The sequence below is a fragment of the Trachurus trachurus genome (assembly GCF_905171665.1).
Source record: "Trachurus trachurus genome assembly, chromosome: 16".
Lineage (NCBI taxonomy): Eukaryota > Metazoa > Chordata > Actinopteri > Carangiformes > Carangidae > Trachurus > Trachurus trachurus.
In genome coordinates, this window is record NC_139902.1 from 30,443,615 (window position 1) to 30,468,274 (window position 24,660).

Genomic DNA, 24,660 nt, shown 5'->3' on the forward strand with positions numbered 1-24,660 from the left:
ACTGCCGATGCTAATCATCCAAACGTGTGGAGGTGCAGAAGAGTGAGACATGGTGTCTGATTCATTTTGGCAAAAAAGGAGGCTGAGATGTTGTCGTCACGATACAAAGGTTCATTTTTAACCGTGTCGCTTTGACGATTGACAGGTTGATCCCCGATGACTTCCTTTATCCATCATTTATTCCTTCCAAGTCCACGATCCGTACGTTTTTACGTCAGCTCAGGATTCAGGACAGCGATACGAGGCTGAGGCGGTGTTTGAGTTGAAGCTTCCAGTCTCACTCAGTCTGGACTCTTTGGGGGCTTCATGGAGGCCGAGACACCTCAGCACATTCAGACAGAAACAGAGTTCATGTACCTTCCTCCTCGCCCAAACCTCCCCTCATCTTCCCTCATCCTCCTCCCTCCGCCCAGCTCTGTCTTCATTGGAGCTGGGAGACCTTGAGGGGTGCGCTGCTGCCAAAGTCCAAGAAGAAGGGTCCTTCCTGTTTGGGCAGGAAGGTGGTGGGGATGACGTTGTAGATGCCTGCAGGGACGTGTTCCACCTCCATGTAGCAGAAGCCACATCTGGACAAAGAAAAGAAAAGACAGACAGGCAAGGGGTGAGAAACTTCAGAGGAACTGTGGTAAACGATCCAGATGTGCCTCAAAATTCAACAAGTTCGTCCGCCGTTTTGGTTCAGTAGTTTTTGCATAATCCTGCTGACAAACAACCAATAATCAGTCTAATCTTACTTTCATGTCTCAAATGACTTTGTGACATCATGTGCTGCAGTGCGTGTGTGTGTGTGTGTATAAAGAGTCACTATCTGCAGAGACACGTGGCCAACTGGTGTGACATTGCTGAGATGCTGAGATGATTCCTGTGGGAACAGTTACAACAACAGTTCTTGTCTTCTTGTCTCAGACATAAATGTGTCTGTAAAACGCTCATTATAATGGTGTGATATCACAGATACTTTATCTGATGCTGTAAATAAAAACAAATACAGGATAAAGGTAGACGTTTGTATTAAAGCTCCATACAGTATAAAGGTAGATGTTTGTATTAAAGCTCCATACAGTATAAAGGTAGATGTTTGTATTAAAGCTCCATACAGTATAAAGGTAGATGTCCATGTGTAGTGTGATTATAAAGCAGCTCTAGGTTCTATATTAATACTGTGAAAGTATCAAAGCCTCAGTCCACAGAGAAATGCACACAGCCTGTATTCAGAAACTGAGCCTTAAAACCAGCCGTCAGGACTTCCTGTCACTTTGTGATGTCACAACTATGCATTCACCCAAAGCCTCGCCCACCACCTGGATGACACCATCCCAACATTTATTAGGATTTGGTTTCTTTTATTGTTTTATTCTGAAATCAATAATCAAAAATCAGCTCTTTTTTTTTCTTTTTTTAATTGGATCACTAAGAAAACAAGTCAGCCAATCAGAAGAGAGGCTTAGAGCCTCCTCTCTTCTGATTGGCTGACACCAACCTGTTGTTACTAGAGCTTCAAGGAGAAGCTGAGAAAGGAGATGGAAAACCAAGATAGTTTTTTTTAAGATCCTCTCATGGATTAACACTTCATGAATAAAACTATAGATACACATGATAAAATAATATTAATGAATGAATTAAAGAAAAAAAACAAACAAACAACAAACAGTGCAGCATTGTTTCATCGGCGGACTGTGAAAATCTGCATTAGCTGAAAGTGAAGAAGAGTCCAGAACAATACAAGTGTCATTAAAAGTGTAACGTGACCAAAGATTAACACAGAACACAATGAACTGAGTGTCTGACTTGATCTTGTGACCAGGAGGCTCAGCGGTTATATTATTATTGATAGTAGAAGTAAATGAGCTTTAAAATATAATGTGGCAATGTCTCTGTCTTTTTTGAAAACTTTAAAATTGAAAGACAGAGGCAATTTATTTAGGTTTGAACATTAGGAATAAAACAACTACCGTAATAATAAACTTTATAATCTTATCAATGGGCGTGTGTATAATGACATTATGAGTGCGTGAGACTGACTGTCTCACTGTCTGGTTTCATAATTATATATAATGTTAATTACTGGGATATTTATACTTACAAACGCCCTTGTTTAGGTTTCTCTACAAGCGTTCAGATGTCATTAGTCGCCGCCAATCCAATTGTTTCCTTTATTTATCGTACATTAGCATGTCTGTGCATTGAGGCTGCACATTAATGTCATGCTACTGAAGAAGAAAAAGTTTAAAACCTTCACCAAATCGTACCTGTAATCTCCACTGCTCTTCTTCTGGAAAGCTGCTGCACCCGGATCTCCGACCGTCGACACCGTCACCATCTCAAAACCAACACTGTACTGCCTGCACACACACACACACGGACACACAAACGGTCACACTGTTACACTTTTCTGTTGTTATCGTACATCAATTCATTCGTTCAAATGCTCATAAATGCAAAGACTAATGGGTCAATCACTTAGGAGCAGCTCAGTACATTAGGTCATGTAAACATGGTGGAGACGATCTGCTGAGCGACTTTGAATGTAGCATCGCTGTTGTTGTGTTTCACAAACTGTACAACCATCTCCAGGGTTGAAAGGGATAGTTTAGCATTTTGGCAAATTGGCCCATTGCCATAATCCCTATAGTCATAGCAGTAGGTTCATTACCTTTAATTGTCGGTGCAAGCTATTTTTAGAACGGTGGAGCAGAGCCGTGAGCTGCTCAGAGCTACGCTACGGAGGCTCATTATGGGATTTCTTGGTTTCCCTCATCAAACTCATCAAATACACAATCCAACAACTCCACAACGCTCTGGTGGACAAGTTGTGACCTGCACATTCACCACGCTATGAGATAATAACATAACGTTACCAGACAGAGTTGTTTTAGAGGGAAATTCATGCAAAACCACTGATGCACGTTGCCTTCAGGGACAGTTTTTCATCAAGCAGTCTCTGCATTTACCTCTGAATCAACTCTGTCTGGTAACGTTCTGTTATTACTGTATCTCATATACATCACATACATATTTATTGGCAGATTATTTATTTATGTATCTAATGTTCTAGGAAATTATTAGCACAGGAGCAGTTTTAATTTAATTTTAATTCAATTTTAAACTGTTTCAACTGGTTTTAATTGTTTTACACTTCCACAGCAGAACAAGTTAACCAACCTACAGGTACAATAAATTAACCTGAACCTGGCTGCAATTCACATGAGCACCAACACTGGACAAAACTTATTTAACCAATCATAGATTTGCAATCATGGGCGCGGTGTGCAGCCGACACATCTGCAGCGACTGCCTGACGTCCAATCAGAACAAGAACCTCTGAGCAGCAGGGAGTGCATTTCGTCCTGCAGATTGTGCTGAATAATCTCCTTTTGTTGCTCCGTTTATCTCTCTAATAAACTTTGATGGGGCTGTATTCAGAAGCACTGTCTGACAAATCATAAATGCAGGTTTATAAGAGTCACTCATTAAAGATTCATCAGTTATCAGGACTCAGCAGGTTCGCCAACAAGTTATCTCACATAACCAGACCCGTTTCCACATTTGCTGCGTCAGCTCTGGACTATGGTCTGGCTGCGTTTCTTTAAACCAAACCACACGGTGCAGCAACAGAGCGAACAAAGCGACGGAGGAGGAAAACTGAGAGTTGAGGCGGTTTAGATATTTAACATTTCGCGCTTATTTCGGATTTTTATCATGTGACAGTCAGATACTTGACCCTGATCAGTGCGTGTTCCCATCTGTGTGCAGAGTCAGGGTTCAGAACAATCAGCACTTTTCCTCATTGTCAGAAAATCCTCCACACATTCCTGACCTCTTTACAGCCGTGTGTGTGTGTGTGTGTGTGTGTGTGTGTGTGTGTGTGTGTGCACGCCGGTGATATAAGACACTGAGTTTACAGCTCGGTCATGGCTCGGTCAAAACTACGGCTGGGTCATTAATTCATCTCACTTATGCACAAATTTATGTAAACATGACGGGAGACGGCGTGAAATGGGATGTGCGACAGAATATCTCTGTCATGTCACTTGAGTTAGGTGGCAGAGTTAATAAAGCTGCAATCACTGAGTCATCCTGCTGTGTGTGTGTTAAGGGAAATGTCCCTGAGTCACCCTCTTAATGAGTCCTTAATAAGTCGGACAATAAAAAAGCGTTTGCAGGGGAAACACCGCTGCTTTTGATTTGTGCAGAAACACAAATAAAATGTCAGCTGCAGGTTTGATGCAATATTTCTCAATTTAGTTTTTATTTAGTGCCACCATTTCCCATTTTTTTTTAAGAGAAAAATAATGTTGTGTGTTGTGTTCATGATCCACACAACACTGTATGAAAACAGTAACACAGTGGACAATTATTCATCAGAGGATTCACACCTGTTTCTACTGATTTACATTTGTTTTATTCAGAGTTTTCTGCAGAGCTGCACTGACGACATCATCGATAATCAAAGTTATTTATCGTTCAACAGTAAAATGTTGAGCCTCCAGTACAGATTTGTCACAAGTGTTTGAACCATGCTTGAGAATTCATTGCGAAAAATGTGTGTTTACATAAAATTTACATCTAATTAATCTAAAGTTATCAGAACTTCATCAACCCCAATAATCCCATATGGGTGGACGACATATCTGGGCACTTTATGTTCTACTTGTTACTGTTTGCACTGTATTGTTTTAATATCTGTCACCTGCCAAGCGACTACGGATGCAGATTAGCAGTCATGCAACAGCATATTTACAAATGTATTTTACTGGTGTTCATTAATAATTAATCTCTTTTAGATAAATGAATAAATAGATGACGATGACACTTAAGCAATAAAGGTAACATTTAAAGGGGAACTATGCAAGTCTGGTCGCTTTTCCGCTGTTTTGCTAACCCTCCTCTCATCCATGTGCATTTGTTTACAACGAAGCCAGCGAAAAATCAATACATGGAGCGGTGGATAACGTTACATAACATATACGATGTTATGACGTACGTATTTGTGTAGTTTTAACTATCATAAACAAAACATTGCCGGTTACGGAGCGCGTTTGTGTCGCGGTGCCGCAGAGACGAGAGCTGGGACGGCGACCGAGTAACTACACTGATGTTGCAAGGTTGGTTTTCAGCCATGAGAGCCTCCATTCGCACTCGTAACAAGTCACAAGTCATGCAGTTAACTATCACAATTACTCCGGAGCATATGCATGTAGCATAGCCACGGGAGAAATCCTGTTTAGTTCCTCTTTAAGCTTTATGTTCTATTGAAGTGAGGCAGATAAGCAAAGTGCAGCAGAGACGAAGTAAAGACAGAGTTCCTCATCAAAGGCTTTTATAAACCACCAGCTTTGAGTGTAGTTGTGCAGAAATGACCAGATTCTAGGGCAAAGACGTGTGTTATTAGATCGCTCCAAAACCAAATGAAAAGCACTTTTAAATATAGAAATCGACATAAACTTAAAACTTGAATCTACAGTGGTGGATGTGTCCTGACCTGGATCCTCGCAGCTCGATGAGCAGCGGTCCCGGCCGCTCCAGGTTGATCTGATAGATCGGGTTTAGTTTGTACGAGTCCTTGTAGTTCCCACAGCCTCCAGCGGTGGCGCCCTTCCACTGGCCGTTGATCTGAGGACACAAGCAGAGACACAATTAAACATGGAAAAAAACAACAACAACCTCTAAGTGATGTCTGCAGGAGTGTTGGGTGGTTTACGTACTCTCTTGGTGTTGGTGAAGGGATTCGGGATCTTGGAGAAGGTGAATTTTCCTCCAGCGTAAACCTGGGTGAAGAAACGAGAAGATCAACTTAAAGAAAACCAGAAGAAAGAGGGAAAAGAGACTCTGGATATGATGCCTGAAATGTGCACTTTCATGCCCCTTTTTCTGTTTTTGTTGTGCATTTCAAAGAGAAAACTCAAATTCATCAATATTCAGTCCAACTCCTCCTCTTGGCTTTTATTTTGAAATATTTACCTGTCTTCATTCTTTAATTCATCAAAGACAGATAAAAAACACTAATCTGCAAACAGAAGAGTTGGACTGTTTCTTCCACTTTGATGTTCTTCTTTTTTTTTTTTATTATAACAGAATCAGAAAATCATCTTTTTCTTTTCTTTTCTTTTTTTTTTTTTTACATCCAAACTACAAAAACAGTTTCCACAGATTTAGTTTCTCCTCATGAGCAGCCGTGTAAAACACATGGTAACATGTTTCATGGAACATGTAACAAGGAAACGACTCTGTTAATTTATTCATGGCTCTGTGTAAATCCTTCATATTGGAGCTGTTCTGTTAAAATAAACATAAAGAGAAATAAAAAAATAAAAAATAAAAACCATGTTTCCTGTTTCTGGCTTTAATCCCTGGTGAACAGGAGGGAGTTGATTTTCAAAGAGAAACACTGATTTGAGCTGAGGGGGGCTGGGGGGTGGGGGGGTCGTTTACATGGTTACACAGAGAGAATACATACAGAATACATACATATATGAACACACACACACACTGCAGACACGTGCACAACTGAGCACATGCTTTATTTTAATGAGTGATTTCAGCGTGAACTGTTCTCCACTCTGCAGAAACCAGAGGAGACCATGAATTATAAAATACTGAAAAAAATATATTTGGGTCACACGTGTACACACGCAAACACACACACACACACACACACACACACACACACACACACACACACACACACACACACACACACACACACTGAGAACAGAGGCGTAACTGTTCCTAACATCATTACTCTGCATTATGCACATCCTGACTGACCCCTGTCAATCAAATCTCAGGTCCTTATAAATTGATTTTCTTGCTACACTGATGAAGTGAAGTGGTCACTGAGATTAAAGAGGGATTAAGTGGATATGAACAAACAGAAACTGACCCTGAGTCAGTTATATCCACACAGGGATGAACTTGTAAAACGTAAACAGACTGAGCTTCAGTCCTTCGCTCTGTGACATTGGAGAGAGAGAAAAATGCAAATACAGAAGAGTCGACCTCTGTGGGAGATAATCAAAATTACTGCTGTATAAAGTTGAATTCATTTGCATGAATTAATCACCTGAGTGTCTGACTTTTATACAAAGTGTGGAAAACTTTCTCATTCATCCTTTAAAAAATGACTTGAGATCATATTTTCATGCCAATATTCATTTTCTCTGCTTTTTCCAGTTCACTATGAACTGAGCAAAGACTTATAAACATATAAGGCTGTATTATAATTAGGAGGTGGGATTAAATACTGATTAAATTCATACTTCTTCCCACTCCTTTCTAACATGTACAGTAATATATACCTGTGGCTTTCTTTTCATGGTCCTTTTATGTTTGTTTGTGGTTGAATGATCACCTCTTTTTGTCTTTCATTTTCACATATTGGAATAAAACTGAACTGAGTCAAGCCCACTTTCATTAACCAGTACAGAGCATCTGATTTTGGTCAATTCTTGGCCCAGAGCATGAATTTGTTGCAACGCTGTATTTGTGGCGCCCCCTGTGGGTCAGGCTCAAAAAGATTTAATAAACCCATTCCCTATGACGACATGCATGATCATTTTGCCCAATATCGACTAAGCCCTAAGTCTTGCAAAGATATTTTTATTCATGGCGTGACTCCCATGTTTTTAATGTTGATATAAAAGTTTTTTCCTCACCCGTAGTGTGTAGTTGATGGTGTTTTGTTTCTCGTACTGGGAAACCACCAGTGTGAAGGTGTGTGTGCCGGCGCTGGTCAGTCTGATCTTGGTCAGGTAGTGTGGGCTGTTGATGCGGATGCCGTCGATGTACGGAGGGGGGTCGGCTGCAAGAGGAAGAGGAGGAGGAGGAGGAGCCAGAGGAGGTGAGCTGCCTGTCACTCATCTACAGGTCATATATACATATACAGTATATACAGCTCTGGAAAAAATAAAGAGACCACTCCAAAATTTTCTTAATAAATCAACATCTTTCGAATCCAATGTCTTTTGAATTTCAACACAACAACACACTCATATTTGATGAAGATTATTCCACCAATGTTGATTTCTGAACTCTTCCTAAATTAAAATATTTGTGTTGTGTTGTTCAAAAATGAATATGAACTAGTTTTCTTTTGCATTATTATTATTCAAGGTCTGAAAACACTGGAGTTTCTTTTGTTATTTTGACCAGTTGCCATTTTCTGCAAATAAATGCTGTAAATTACAATATTTTCATTTCACATTTGGGAGAAATGTTGTCAGTAGTTTATAGAATAAAACAAATATGTTTGTTTTACTCAAACAGGAATTGCATCATGGTCGAAACATTGGTTTTTTATCAACTTTATTAATACATTTTTCTGCATCTAAGGCTGAGTGTGCCACATCCTTTTTCCTCTGTTTTACTCAAACATGCATACTGTACCTTTAAATAGTAAAAGCTGATGATTTTGAAGTGGTCTCTTCATTTTTTCCAGAGCTTTATATAAATTACATCCCAGTGTGTCACAGCTCAGAGCTGCAGAGGGAACTCACCTGGGTAATAAACCTTCTTCCCGTCCGTCTTGTAAACGACCAGAGTGATAAACTCTCTGTTTTGTGCAAAATCATCCTTGAGGTAACAAAACAAAACAAAAACAAATTAATAACGATTAGATAAAAGTGATATAACTTCGGTCCCATAGTCCCTGGTGCTGAGGTTTGTCCCGGTGTCTCTGTCACCTTGTCAGTGATGTGTCTGGTGAGCAGCACCCACACAGCAGCGCCACCTGTTGGACACTGGACCTCCAGCTTGTACTGAGGATTGTTGGCCAGACTGTAGACATCCTTCACCGGGCCCTGCTTCCCATCCCAGCTACTGCAGAGCAAACACACAAACACACACACACACACCTCAGTCTGGGTCTGACCAGAATACGTTCAGAGCTGCGTTTCCACTGCAGGAGCAACTGTTTAGATTGTCACGCAAGCGTTGTGCAGCAGTTTTTATTTACTGCTCTTGTTGTTGTTGTTTTTTCCAGCCATATGGACGCTTTCTAATAATCGTAGGTTTTAAAAATGTTGTTTCGATCGTTGCGTAATCTATCCATTTATCATACGTCTTTTACTGACTTTCATAAATATTCAGTCCAACTCCTCTTTATTTTGAAATCTTTCCCTTTACTTCTGTGTCACCTGTCGACCTGTCTTCATTCTTTCATTCATTCATCAAATACAGATGAAAAACATTAACCTGCAAACATCAGAGTTGGACTGTTTCTTTCACTTTGATGTTCTCTGTTTTTGATCTTTTTTTAATTATAACAGAATCAGATCATCTTTTTTTTATTTTTTTTTATTAATCCAAACTACAAAAACAGTTTCCACAGATTTAGTTTCTAGCAGCTGGTAATGTGGTAACATGTTTCATGGAACAAGTAACATGGTCTTTTACTGACTAATCCCCTTTTTTCCGGCCATGTACTGTAGATGCTTTTTTAATAACGCTGGGTTTTAACAATGCCGCTTATTTCGGGTCTTTCTCTCGGTGTCAAATCCCTCTATATGCAGGGCTGTTTGATTTTGCCCAAAAATAAAATCTCAATTTTCTTCTCTCAAAAACCGATTTCCGATTACGTTTTTTTTGTGAAATGACAAACTATATTATTTGTGCTGTTTGTGTCTTTTTAAATGGAGTCTAATAATAAAGTCTATCTATCTATCTATCTATCTATCTATCTATCTATCTATCTATCTATCTATCTATCTATCTATCTATCTATCTATCTATCTATCTATCTATCTATCTATCTATCTATCTATCTATCTATCTATCTATCTATCTATCTATCTATCGCTCATACCTGTGAATGCAGGACGACTCTCTGAACAGCGCTGGGTTCCAGCTCAGGTAGATGACGTCGTAGTACTGACAGAGGTCCTCAAACGAGATCCAGAAAACACCTGGAGAGCAACGACACATGTGAACTGAATATAGCAACAACAAAAATACTTCTTTGTTCTGTATTTCTGCACCTTCGGCTTCAGGGATGCACTGTAATTCATTGCAGTGACGTATCGACTTGAACTTTAACTAGTGAGGACGTTAAAAGTCTCTGGTGAAGTGGAAAATACAAAATTAATCTTTTTAAAGGTCGGATACGGAGCGGGAGTCTAGACAAGAAGACTTCTGGTTTCTATCCAGGTCTCTTCTTGTTCTTCCAGTTTTCATATTTACTCCGTTTGCCAATATTACGTCACCTGCGCTGATCCCTCACTGGCTTCCCACTGTGCTGCTGCTGCTGCTGATTACAGTAATGTCTAGACGGAGCATCTTCCCAGTGCAGCTGCCGGTGATTCATCCATAAATCCTTTCATTTCTAAAAGCAGCTTGGACGAAGCCGCCCCTTCTTCCTTTTGAAGTAATTACACATTTCAAGTTGTCTCGTTTTTATAATTTGTATCTGCTAATTAAACTTCAAGTTAACGACTTCCCTGGGTATGGAATAAATCAGCTGCCAACTCCCTCTGTGAATCTTTGATGCTGAACTTTGTTTGTTTGTAGATTAATTGTTGTGTCGAGAGTTGTTTTTTACCGTTATCGAACTTCTGTGCCGTCTTGGGGTCAAAGTTGAGGTATTTGAGGAGCTCGGGCGTCCAGTTCTTGTCGTCCCGCTCGCTGTAGCGCCCCTTCCACCGCAGATGACTCCACGGGTTCTTCAGCTGCAGGAAACGCATCCCCTGCACGGAAAAAAACACCACAAGATTCAAAAAGCTCAAAACGACAAAAGAAAGAATCACAGAGACTTGGAGGTGGATTTGATTTTCTACCTTCATTAAAAACATTTTATTTCCCAGTCTTTGTGTAGATTTATACTGTTGTGAGCAGTTTATTAAAAGATGAATGTTACTTTTACAGGAGTTCAATCTTAATTCCAGGTGCACATGGAAAAGTTTTACCAGCATGAATTACAAAGTTGAGAACTTTGTTTTCGTGAACACATCATAAAATGTTGATTTATTTATTTGCAGATAAAAGAAAAACCTGTTTACATTTGATGCAAATCACTCTATAAAGGGTGAATTATAAAAAAGCAATGTGCAGGTGAGGTTGGAAACCAATGACCTGCAGTTTCTTAAGAAAAACATCAGATAAATATATGAAGGTTAAATAAATAGTGAAATATGTTTAAATAAAGAACATCAACAGCAAAAAAAAAACATAACTAAAAGACTAATACAGGAGACGAAAATGAAAAATAAAAAAGAGAAAAGAAAATGAATAAAAAACGCATAACTAAGTCGTGTGTCGTGCCGCCTAAACTGAGCTCACCTTGTGTTCCCTGATGTCGAGGACAGCGTAGGCGTGCGTCGGCACTAATCCCCATCGATCCCCCTCTTCCTCTGTCATCACTCCTGTTGCCGTGGTGATGAGCACATCGCCCCGGTGAAACCTGGAAATGAAGAAAGAGGCAGATACAGAAGAAAAGAGGTTAATAATAATAATAAGTTATATAAACTTTATTTTTTCCATCAGATTTTTTGTGTATATTCACCTCTGGAAGAGCATGCGGAAGGTGTCGTCCTTGCTGAACGACTGATTGTCAGAGTGCATAGCGATGCGTTCAGGGATCCAGCCGGTGAGTGCGTGCAAGTCGATATTCTGTAAGAACAAAACAAAAGTGAAAGTTCAGACTTTTAACACAGCTAAATTTGGTGAGTTACTTGTTCCTCATTTGCTTTTAAATTAATTTTTTGTCTAGGAAAGCTGAAGATGAAACAGTTCACACGACTATGTATTCATTTGAACTCTTCTCTTTTGGCTTCTTGTCCCAAAGACTTTGGTGTTTTTCAAGAACCAAAAATAGAAAAAAAAAATAGAAACGGTTGTGGAAACACTGTTTTACTTTGAAATGATTAGACATGTGTTTTATTTTGAAAATTCCTGGTGTGTGTTGCTGTTGTCTGGACAGTGAAAACGAGATGGATGCCCATATTGGCTCCTGATTGGCTCATCAGGCTCAACTACCCGTGGTGAAAAACAAAAAAATAACGGACTTAAAGCATCTTTGACCACTGAGCTTGTCGTCTTTGCTGAAGATGTTGTTTTAACTCAGCAGCTCTTTGTTGCCTGCACGTGCACAACGTTTCTCTTTTAAAATGAAAATGTAGTCTGAAGTGTGAGTCGGGCGCAGCGATCCAAACCCTCGTGTTTGACTCCGTCGGTTTCACTCACCGAGTTGGAGCCGGGGAAGTCGTAGCCTCCCATCACCTTCATGTAGGCCTTCTCGATCAGCGACACCCACAGCTCGTTCCTGTTGCTAGAGTACGAGCAGAGCAGCTCGCCGTTACGATCCACGGGCAGGTAGTCGTCAATGATCACCTGAGACAGACACACAGACACAGACACAGACAGGCTGTTTGTCTGTGGTTCTTTTTCTCCTGGTTTTATTACCAAGCTTATTACAGCTTGTAGTGGCTATTTGTCATCAATGTTAATGATAAAAAAAACTCAAAAATATCAAAACTATAATAAAACAAAATCAAATCAAACGGCCACTGAGACACCTAGGGAGTGAATTAACGCAGGATAAACAGAGTCCATTGTCCAGGCAAAAAATAAAGTTTCTTATGTCCTGCCTTGTAATGTCTGATATTGTTTGTGCTAATGTCTTAGCTCTGTGTGCTACTTGCGTGTGTTTCTAGCTGTACTTTCCTCTCTTGCTTTCTCTCGCTCTTCTTCTCCCTGTCTGCATGTTATGTCTGCATGCCAAGAGCTTTTGTTATGCTGTATGTCAGACTTCTTACCAGTTTTACTTGTTATTATGAGCTTTTACTAGGTAGATTGTTATGTAAATAGTGTTTTGATTGAAAGTACTTAATTGTTGCCCCTTTCTTTGGTTTTTAGGGTGCCTTTAACATCTGGCCAGGGACAACGGATGAAAACTAGCCTTGTTGGCTAACTCTGGCCCACTTACATTTTTCTTTTAACTCTGTTGATTAGTGGTGCACTGTCCCTATGAAATAAACTAATAATAAATAAATAGGTTTATTTTCCGTTGGCAAACAAACAAATAAAGAACAATGGCTCTTTATCGTCTCTCTAGCCCTGGTAAAAAACCATCAGCCTGCCTTCAAAATAAAAGCATTGTTAAATACCTCAATAATGAACTCAAACAATACTAAATATCATAAGCACACTAAAGGTGTAGCCCTCAAAACTAAACAACAACAAAAGATAACTAAATAATATGCGATTAAATATTACAAAAATAACAAATAGCTCCAACACAGCTCATTTTCCTGCTGTACAGGTGAAGTGGTGTCTCACCTTTCTGGGAACTCCGTTGATGTGCAGCTTGACCATGTACTTCCCACAGGGGTTATACTCTGGTTCGCCTCGTCTGTTCTGGGGGTAGATGATGCTGCAACACACACAAACACACACACACACACACACACACAATCAAAGTGTCAGGAAGGGATTGAAGCTGAATAGGGAGGAGGGAAACAGACCCTGAATGCACAATGTCACAATAACAAAAAACCCAGTAATTGTTTATAATAGATTAGTGTTTTATTCTGAAAGTCATAACTACTCTACTCGGCAGTCTTCAGAAGGTCGTTTCCTGTTGCCCCCATGTAGAACAAACGCAAAACAAAAAACTGTTTATTATAGAGCGATGGCTGCATGATGCGAGAAGGTAGAGCTGCCTCTTTTAAACAGGGACTAAAGATGTATTTGTTTTTACAAGAGGGAGTGACTCTCTGACCATTAGAGACAGTTGCATGTCTCTAAAATAATGGATGATTTCTGTTTCTTTGTACTTAAAGAGCAGTTTGTAAATGAGATGTGAGCTTTTTTTATGTTTTGTGTTGCTGTTGTCCACAGGGCCGTTGCTAGGAATTCTGGGCCCCCTTAAAGAATACTAAAGTGGGCCCCTCCCCCTAACTTTTCCTTTTTTCTTCTTCTTTGTTTTGATGCTAATGCAGCATTACACTGCAAAAACTCAAGTATCTTAGCAAGAATATTTGTCTTATTTCTAGTCAAAACAAATCTCATTATACTTAAAATAAGACACATTATATTAAAAGTAGCTTGTTTTTAGACACTTTTTACTTCTTTCAAGCATATTTTCATTTGGAATAAGTAGAAAAAATCTGATAGTGGAGCAAGTTTTTCTTCCTTATTACAAGCACAAAAAACTTACTTTCACTGGCAGATTTTTCTATTTATTGTGAATTTAAGTGAAAATGATCTAAAAAATAAGTTAATTTTTAGGTAATGAGTCTTATTTTAAGTGGAAAGAGATTAGTTTTGACTAGAAATGAGACATTTGGACAAGAAATAAGACAAATATTCTTGGAAATATGTTGAGTTTTTACAGTGTACTATGAGTATTAGTCAGGGTCTTACGCAGAATAAATCAGTCATACAAAGATCAGACTAATGGGGTTTTTTATGGGCCCCACTGGGCGCTGGGCCCCTAGAGTTATCATCACCTTTCTCCCCTATACAACGGCCCTGGTTGTCCTGTATGAATGATGATGATCTATGTTGAATGTTCTGTGTTAAATTCTGAAACAGAAATGTTTGTAAGACGTTTTGACCCCAGGAAGAATAGCTGCTGTCTTGTACAGCAGCTAATGGGGATCTAATAAACAAACAACAACAAACAATGCACCACCACAGTACCTGGTGATGAGCTTCTTGTTGTAGCGCCTCTCATAGGCGGCGCTGATGGCGAGCGAGGCCACAAAGGAGCAGTCAGACACCACCGTCTGGACGAGAGAGAGAGAGAGAAGTGAAGAAGATTATTTCTTCTTGTCTCTTATGCTGTTGCACCCTCTAGTGGCTGAATTTAAAGAGAGTGTGAACAAACACCGACCTGTTTGATGCTGAAGCTGGACACAGACATGATCATGGTGGGGTTATTGCAGATCTCGTCCGGCCTCACCCAGCGGGAGAAGATGGCTTTCTGTTTGGGCGACAGCGCCAGTTTCCCCGTCTTGTCCCTGTGAGTGGAAGAATTCAAGATAGATTTTTCATATAGCTCTATTGTTATTTATTATTCTCTGTTTTTATGTTTTGTTCTTACATTCACTGCAATGTATATGTTTTTTTTTTTTGAATGAATAAATAAAAAGTAATCTGGTAATCTATGTGTCCTCTCTCCGTTTCATTCAGCATCCTAACTAAATACAATATATCATTTCATTATCATCATGATTTTAATAAGTCTAATTGTTATTATCGTCTTTTACTGTCTCATTTCTTTCTTTTTCTTTTAACTGTATTTTTCTGTTTTTGATTTTATCGTATTTCTGTGCCTCTGTAAAGTACTTTGAATTGCCTTGCCTTATCTAAACCTCATCCAATAAATCTCTCTTATGCAGACACTGATATTACAGCAGATCATATTTTGTGTTAAAATTCAATTAAAATTTAAGTCCAAAATAATTATACTGCACATGCACATTGTTCCTGTTTTGAAATCAGACAGGCAGCACATCCATAGATCATCATTACATCATCAATATTACATAATCTTCTTTTATCTGGAAAGTGTCTTGTCATGTTTTATGTTGACATCGCACCGGCGGTTTATACTCTTGCAAAACTTACTTCTGTTTTATGATGCGTTCGTTTTTCTTTTCGGTTTCTATTTCCCCTTTTTTTTTCTGTGACAGTGTCTTGTCTTATTAAACTCAGACAAGAGAGTTGGTTTACTCTTTTATCAAACCAAGAACTGACCGATCGGCTGAACCAGTTTGAAACCGATGATCCAGACACATCTTTAGATTTCAAATTCTTGTCACCAAATGTGCACAGAATAAAACAGATTTTAATATAATGGGAGGACAGATTGAAACCTTTTTCTACAGTGATATTCATATTAAAAGAATGACATTAAATAATAACAATAATAATAGAAGTGTAACTCACGAGAAGGGGACGGGGAAGGCGAATCGCTCCTTCAGGTCCACGCTCATGAAGGGCACGTAGGCCATGCTGTTGATTGTTGATGTACTCCTGAAAATTAACAAGAGTTAATAGTTGATTATTAGTCAGTCATCAGTGTCGGTATCTTAAAAGAAACAAAGAATCTGAGACTTGTCTTTGGTATGAGGATCATCTCATCCTAAAACCTGTTTAACGAGTCTTTACTGTTCACCTTATACGTAATTTCACTTTTGTAATCTAACCTAATGGTACATATCAAAACAGGTGTTTATATAATTTTACACTGTGCGTCCTGCTGCACTGAACCACCGTGTGGCTCCAGTTTCTAATAATTTTTCTGGACTTCTTTTGCATTTCAAACTGTTTTTTTTTTGTTTTTTTTATTCTAACAGGATTGTTGTCTTTATTTGTAGAAATTTCAGAGACTAAATACTTTAGTACATTTATGCTGAAGATGGAGAATTACCCAAGAAGGACAAGGGATTAAAGAAATGTTTTAAAGGGATAGTTCAACATTTTGGCAAATTGCCATAATCCCTATAGTCATAGCAGTAGGTTTGTTACCTTTAATTGTCGGTGCAAGCTGTTTTTAGAATGGCGGAGCAGAGCCGTGAGCTGCTCAGAGCTACGCTATGGAGGCTCATGGGATTTCTTGGTTTCCCTCATCAAACTCATCAAATACACAATCCAACAACTCCACAACGCTCTGGTGGACAAGTTGTGACCTGCACATTCACCACGCTATGAGATACTGGGCCCTAATTTCTTGGCGCAACTCAGGGTGGCGCAGCGAAGCGAGCCCTGACGCAGCTGGCGAAGTGGTATTTTCGTCCAGTGCAACAAGGTGCGCAGCGGATTCGGTAAATTGGCAGACTGCTGTGCGCTGAGATGGGAGTGGTCGCGCAGCAGGGGGAGGTGTCGACAGATTCGCCGTGGCGCAGTGACAATTTGTTGCAGATAGACCACGCGGAGAGTGTGCTGAAAGCTCGCCAGCTCCAACCTGGTCTAATCTCAGCGCAAGGCGAAGCGCAGCCAGCGCAGTGGCAATTTGACTGCCCAGCGCGCAGTGCAGACACGTCACCAAGACCCCACAGGCAGATTTCCACACTTCCAGGCACATTTAAATGCAATTAACAATAATAATAATAATAATAATAATCACAATAACCCCTATTTATTGTATCTGAATCAGCACATACACCTATATCTATATAGATTGTCCCGTCACACTGATGACAGATCAAAGGCTTGCGTAATGGAAACTCAGCCTGACTGAATTAACACAGATGAAACCAGGGAGGGACTGAGACAGCCGTGGATGTCCCAAGAGCAGGTGTTGACACTACACACTGTGCCGTTGCAGATGATCAGCTATTTATTTATTTATTTACTTATTGATTTATTAGGGGCCAGCGCCGCATCGTCACGCGACCATAACAAATAAAACTGAAATGCCTCCGTTACGCACAGCTGTTTGTTTATGCTGTGATCTGTGCACACGTGTTTAAATATAGGTTAGATAGATAGATAGACCTGCTCCCTCCTCCTCCCTCCCAGACTACTTTTGCTTCATCAGCCCGTGAGGTCTGTTCGCGCGACCGGACACTGCCAGCTTGGACCGGACGAGAACATCAGTTTCCTCCCGTCTCACTTGCTCTGACAGATTGAGAGCTGTTGCCCAGTAAAAAAAAACAAAAAACAACAACACACACACCCCTTTTCCATTCATAAAGACACTCATATTTAGTAACCTATATTTAAACACGTGTGCACAGATCATAATATAAACAAACAGCTGTGCGTAACGGATGCATCACAGAGCGTCTCTTTTTCTTTTTTCTTTAGAATTTACCTGAGATGGATATGTTAATATCTGCTCACTATGATGCCAGGCTGATTGTGGTTTGCTGTGAGAGATGATAGTTTATTTGTTTTCAGTTTTATTTGTTATGGTCGCGTGACGATGCGGCTCAATAAATCAATAAGTAAATACATAAATATAGCAGATAATCGTGTAGTGTCAACACAGCAGTAATCCATCCTCATCTTTCATCTGTGCAGCCTTTGATGTGTCATCAGTGTGACGGGACAATCGATATAGATGTGCTGAATGTCTATGCTGCAATCTGTAGGTGCTGATTCAAATCTTCTCTTCCACGGTGAAATCAAACGTCCGCCTTGCGCGCGCGGCGGATTTAAAGGCGAGGAGAGGAGCTCATTTGATTGGTGAAGATCTGACTCGGCTGTGTCAAACCCACTCCACGCCTTCTCTCCTCCCTCTATGCCATTTGCGCCGGTGGGAGGGAAGTAGGCGGGATGCGCTCCGCTGCGTCTCGAAGGAAAATTGCAATCTACTCCTGACCACTCCCCGTTGGCGAAGCGAAGGCGAGGCGCAGGCCTGATCCGCTCCGCCTGCACCTAGTTCACGAAAGTAGAGCCCACTAACACAACGTTACCAGACAGAGTTGTTTTAGAGGGAAATTCAGAGACTGCTGAAAAACTGCCTCCGACTGGAACGCACATCAGCGGTTTTGCATGAATTTACCTCTAAAACAACTGTCTGGTAACGTTGTGTTATTATCTCATAGCGTGGTGAATGTGCAGGTCACAACTTGTCCACCAGAGCGTTGTGGAGTTGTTGGGTTGTGTATTTGATGACTTTGATGAGGGAAACCAAGAAATCATTCTTTAGTTGTCACATATTCAGACACCGATTCACCTTGTTTCTCATCAATACTCATATAACACTATTCTAATTTCAGAGCAGATTAAAATCATAAAATGTTCTGGTTCAGTTCGGTTTTTTCTGGACTGTATAATAATATTAAAAAACATTTCAAAGTCTACCAGAACCTGTGGGTCACAAAACCATCTGAAAACTCACAATTAACCACCAGTCTCACCTGAGCACCTCGATCTCTTCAGACGTGTAGCGCTGACCGTGCGGCTCGCTGGACTGGACCGCCCGGACCGGCTGGGGTTGCGGTCGGTCGTGGAGGCTGAAGTCGGGTCCCAGGGGGAAAAACTGACGGACCGGTCCGCCAGAGCTGCCGGCAACACCGGCAACACCGGCGGACGCCTTGGCTCCAGAGGGGCCCGTCCTGTCCTGAGTCTGGGCTGGACCTGATCTGGACTGGGAGTCTTTAAGACCTTCGGCTCTGAAAGGAAACAGAGCAGGAGGTTTTTATTCACATCTGTAAAATACACAACAACTCTCTTTAGAAATAAAACACAAAACAGAAGAGGAATATACAGTAACTCCCATGAAATCAAGAATCAGAATGAGCTGACATTCAACTGTGTCACAATAAATAAATGAATAAAACAAATATAATAACACACTCATAACCAATGTAAAAGAAAACATGACTACACATCCTTCTGTCTGTCTGTGTTTTCATCCTACAAACAGAGAAACTAGTATTAATTCATGTCTTGTTAATATCTAAGGACCTGACCTGGTCATATAACTGCGCTGTTTAGAGAACAATCTGTGTGAATTTACATCAGTGAGATGAGATATCATTTAGTAAAGGGGCTAATTTGGTGCTTTAATGTTAAATTTCCTCTTCCTTTAGTTTATTAGTTTATTTAACAGGGACCGTGCACATCAATAAACACTTAAGTAGATGCACCAGAGTATTGTGAGTCTGTAGTCCCTGGACAGAGGTTACAGAGTCAGGTATGAAAATAAAAAAAAATAAAAAACATATAGACAAAGACACCATAAACAACAGTATTGTTAAGCACTAAGACATGCAACACAAAAGCACACACATAAGGAGCATATAAGCATAAAAAAGCACATAAAACTGTCTGACACAATAAAAACAGAACCACAATAAGACGTATGCAGGTACATGGGATTGGTCTAGGGCTGACCCAAAAAATTCGAAGCTTCGAAGCTTCGTTCGTTGCCATGGTAATCGATCATGAAAGTCCGTGATCGATAATTTTTTCCCCCTCCTTTTTCCCTTTCTGACACCGGTTCTCATCGTCAATTGTTACATTAAAATGAGTAGGCTACTTGGCATCCTGGAAACCTGCCTGATTTTGAAGATATGCAGTGTTTGTTTGCCATTACTTTCATCATTTCCGCTCGCGCACCCACCCACCCCCCACCCTCGGTCGCCGCCGCCGCCGCACCCCGTTACGATCGCGCACCCCGCCGGCCGCCGAAGCTTCGATTAAAATCGATTTTATGTCTGCAAACTTCGATTATCAAAATATGATAATCGGGTCAGCCCTAGATTGGTCTAGCCGTAGCAAGATAGCAGCAGGCATATAAAGCAGCACATCAATAAAATACATAGTATGACAAATATCAAACTGTGTGCACTGGAGCCTTGGCAGAGCTGGAACAGTCACAGTACAATAAAAGAGAAGAAACATCTGACATCTACCTGTCTAAAGCTTGACGTGCCAACTGCTTCAGCTTGGTCTGCAGCGCCTGGTCCGACGTGTCGTTGGACTGTTGGAAAACACAGAAAGAACTTTGACGTCAAAGTGTAGGTGACTGGATTTAGGTTACTTTTGTTTGTTTTTTTCTTTTTTCCCCATCTTCTCCACACATCAAGGTCCATATTTTGGTAATAACTTAAGATGAGGTAGGTCAGAGGGCCGGTACAGGATCTTCTCTGTGTCTTTGTTCATCAGGTATTTACCGTCCTGTGTTTATAATTCAGACTACTTTTATACACTGCCTTCTCTTGAACGTTTTGGGTCAGAAAAACACACCAACATTTTTGTTGCAACTTAAAGGGAATTAATTGTCCTAATAGAAGAGCCGCCTGCTTAGATTTATTAGCAAGAAACAAAATTGATTTAGCTTTGTTCCAGGAGACACATCTGCGTAGAGATGATGTTAACAGATTGGAAACAAACTACTAAAGTGATGTACTTCCTCTTCTGCTTTAAATAAAACGAAAGTGGTCATAATACTAATATGTAGAGCACTACAAATAACCAGCATTGGTAAAGGAGGTGATGAAGATGGTGGAGTTGCATTTATTAATTGTATTCATAATGAAGGGTGAGGAGGCAAACAGAAAGTAACGTCTGAGAGAGAGAGAGAGAGAGAGAGAGAGAGAGAGAGAGAGAGAGAGAGAGAGAGAGAGAGAGAGAGAGAGAGAGAGAGAGAGAGAGAGAGAGAGAGTCTGAGCTACCGTCTTGATGCACAGCTCCACAGCCTGAGTGTACAGTTCAATGGCTTCGTCATCGTTTCCCTTCTCGTCTTCCTCAAAGGCCTGAGTGACCAGGAAGTGGGCGCGCTCCAGGTCCACCTGCTGCCGGGACTTCAGCGGGTCGATCTTCTGCGCCTGGACTGGAGGGGGGAGTGGGGGGGCAGGGGGTCAAAGGTCATGAGAAAGAAAGTTTAGGACAGCTTTCATTTCTCCATCTGCAGTAACTTTTAATGTTATTTCCACCTCAGATACAAACAGGGGAAAAAAAATGTTTATATAATCAGCTGTCTTCTTTCTTTTTGGGGTATTAATAATCATTTACTAGTTAATAAAACACATACAGGTGATAACAACTGCAGAAAAACACCTTGTTTTAAAAAGTGAGACAAATTTGCTTTGCAGGTCCTTTCATGCCTGTTATAAATCATATAAGGAGGTGTTTATGGCCATTTCAGAGATGTAATGTGTTGCATGTGAACTGGACTGCACAGAGGTAAATTAATAAAACTATATTATGAATTATAAAATAAATAAAATAAAACATTATCATCATCTCTTTAAAGCAGCTGTCACAGTAGAAGTTGCTTTCGATCTCACAGTAAACAGCAGGAACATATTACAGCTACACACACACGGTGTTAAATGTTATTCAGTCACTCTGGTCACACCCATACACGCACGCGCACGCACACACACACACACACACACACACACACACACACACACACACACACACACACACACACACACACACACACACACACACACACACACACACACACACACACACACACACACACACACACACACACACGCCCATAGTGTGGGGAGAGTCACGGAAAAATGCAGTCAGTCAAACAGCAGCAGAGAAAATATGTCCTCAGGGCCCGTTCAGGAACATTCCTCTTTACTGCTACGATTATTCAAAGCTCAGATCAAAAAAACGTAACGGGAAGTTCACAGTGTTAAAAAAATTTACATTTACATTGACACAGAAAAAACTCCTTTAACAGCAGCATTGTTGACTTTTTGTTTGTTTGTCTTCTGTATTTGCGTTTACAACAGCATCTACTGTGTTTGCACTGCAGGTTGTCTTTCAGACTGTTGAGCAAGAGATTAATATACACTGTAAACATGCTCATAGAAATAACAATAATAGACTGTGAGACCAGTGATTACTTTGAAGGAGGAGAATCTATATTAAAAAGACCTAACCTTAATTGATTAAAAAAAATCAAAAATCTTTGGAAAAAAGACAGCAACAACAATAAAACAGTTCCTTTATCTAATAAAGGTTTGTGTTTGGGACTGTTGCTCAAAGCAAGATCTCTGTTCCTGCGATTAATTAATCGATTTTAATACATTTTAGGCTGTTTTACCGTCCCTTTATTCTATGATTATCTTCCGTTTTTATTTTCCTTTCAATATAATATTTTCATTTGTGGTCATTTATTTTATACCTACTTTATTTACCTATTGATTTTACTCACTTGGGATTCTCTTTTTCCTTTCATGTCTTCAATTTTACTAAAATGTTAATATCATACATTTCAATTTCTAGCTTTACTTTGTTAATACCACTTAGCATTTTCTTTTTGCTTCAGTGTTTCAGCTCATTTCCTCCTATTATTGTCTTATAAACATTGCTTTTGTTTATTACTAGGACACAACCAATCTAAGTGGATGAATTTTATATTGATTTGGCATTTTGTGTTTCAGTACTTGTGTGAAAAGTGCAGGTATAAATAAAATCTGATTGTGTAGCCCCTAGTCTCTCGTGTAAAGTGTCATCATAATGCAGAATAACACTGTGGCTCCAATGTGTCTCTGGCTGCTCAGGTGAGCTTACCTGCATTATGGAGGGCTTGGACCCGATCCAAGTACTCATTCACTTTGTCCTGGATCCCATCCAGTTTGGACCCTGCCATGCCAGCATATATCAGGGCCTGGGCTGCCTCCTATGGTAAACAATCATAAAAAAAGAAGCAGCTGTTCAGGAGAATACATCTATCAAATCAGTCCTTTGAAACTGTTACACTGTGACTTCATAAATATAAAATAATGACATTTCATTATCTTCTCTTTCATGTGGGTTTAGGAAATCAAAGTGGTAGTACGCCACAATATGCAAGTGAAACTATGTGTTAACTTTGGTGAGCTAATGTGCTAATGTTGACAGGTAGCAGGGTTAACACCTGTCCACTTCACACACACAGACGTCTACTTACCTTGTAATAAAAGACAGCCTCGTTGTATTTGCCATTTTGGTCGTATGTTACAGCTGTTTTGGCAAATTTGACAGCGTCGAGCTCCAGCGCCGCGTAGTCCATCCTGAACTCAAACTTGTTGACAGAGTGACAAGCTCTGACTAATAAGCCAGCTAGCTACGGGCTAGCTAACTGCTAGCTCCCGTAAATTCGCCAAATTAACAAAATGTCCACGTTTCGCTCGCAACCAAAATCATTTCATAAACTCGGGCGACACATGTTTGAATCGATCTCCACGAGCGTCCCCACTCCAGAAGCCAAAAAAACCAGCCAGTTGAAGCTCTTCTGCTCTCTACCTAGTGACAGGTAACTCCACAGTGCTAGCGGATACCAAAACAACCCACTGCTGCTGCTGCTTCCGGGAGACACGAGCCAACCGCGCAGCCGCAGTCGAGGACGCAGGTTTGATGTACAGTTATGATGCGTTCAAGTGCAGTGAGAAACTTGAAAAAACAAACAAACTCACAAAAAACCATCACAAAACATAAAACATTGCATGGAAAACTTGAAAAAAGTATAGTACAGACATGTACGTAACGTTTGTTGTTGTTTTTACACAGGTGAAAAACTAAAAAAACTACAATCTAAAACAGAGAATTAACATATTAAAGCTGTATTTGTTTTGTTATAGGCCATATTATGTGAGTTTAAGACGGTTTTAAGATAATACATGAATAAGTGTTAAGATATATCAGAAATGTGTCTCTCAACACATTCTTTAGGGTTCCCCCTCACATTTTGAGAAAGGTACACTTCAAGAACGAGACATTTTTCATTCAATGTAATACAAATTGAATGGACACTTTTATTGTTATCTGAATGTTGTAAATTATATTGGTATGCATAGCAAGAGAAGATGTACATAACTGCTAAAATTATTTTCGCCACATCAGCAACATGTTTATAGTCCACTTGTTGTCACTAGGTGACAGTATGAAGTTGCAGTTCTAGATACTTATTTAATTATGTGGAATAATTGTAGGATTCTGTTATGAAAATGATCACCTCACCGGGTAATAACGATTCGTATCTCTGGGTCACATCATCTTGAAATGGACCCTACCCAGCCTGCTGCAATAGGGCAACTGAACTGTTATATGGGAGCATCAGCGTGACATCACATCAAAAATAAATACAATAAAATAAAATAAAATAAAACAAAATAAGATAAAATAAAATAAAATAAAATAAAATAAAATAAAATAAAATAAAATAAAAAATAATACCGTACCTTTATTTTGACAGAGCTCTCCTTTTGTCGAGTTTCCTCTCGACGCTCTGATTGGTTGGGAAGAAATTTCGAAGTG

General features: G+C 39.9%; 1 protein-coding gene across 1 annotated transcript; it reads right to left on the minus strand.

Annotated features, from left to right (window-relative positions):
* Positions 1-376: 376 nt before the first annotated feature.
* On the minus strand, positions 377-23,742 carry capn7 (calpain 7). The gene is made up of 21 exons (XM_083989839.1): positions 23,315-23,742; positions 22,936-23,044; positions 21,069-21,226; positions 20,307-20,374; positions 18,807-19,061; positions 15,886-15,972; positions 14,828-14,954; positions 14,635-14,720; positions 13,270-13,363; positions 12,175-12,321; positions 11,495-11,601; positions 11,272-11,392; positions 10,535-10,679; positions 9,803-9,902; positions 8,682-8,817; positions 8,496-8,571; positions 7,656-7,801; positions 5,706-5,768; positions 5,483-5,613; positions 2,250-2,342; positions 377-566 (listed from the first exon to the last, which is right to left on the minus strand). Exons 1-21 carry the CDS (start codon positions 23,414-23,416, stop codon positions 422-424), a joined length of 2,496 nt encoding a protein of 831 aa, XP_083845965.1. The 5' UTR covers positions 23,417-23,742; the 3' UTR covers positions 377-421.
* Between the last annotated feature and the right edge of the window lie 918 nt (positions 23,743-24,660).

Bases quoted from the DNA above. Each gene is read 5' to 3' on its own strand.
- capn7 (XM_083989839.1), bottom strand. From the start codon at position 23,416: ATGGACTACGCGGCGCTGGAGCTCGACGCTGTCAAATTTGCCAAAACA. The intron at 8,818-9,802 runs GTATGAGCGATA...TTTGCTCTGCAG, and splicing joins GAGTCGTCCTGCATTCACAG to TAGCTGGGATGGGAAGCAGG. The intron at 5,614-5,705 runs GTACGTAAACCA...TTGTGTCCTCAG, and splicing joins CCTTCACCAACACCAAGAGA to ATCAACGGCCAGTGGAAGGG.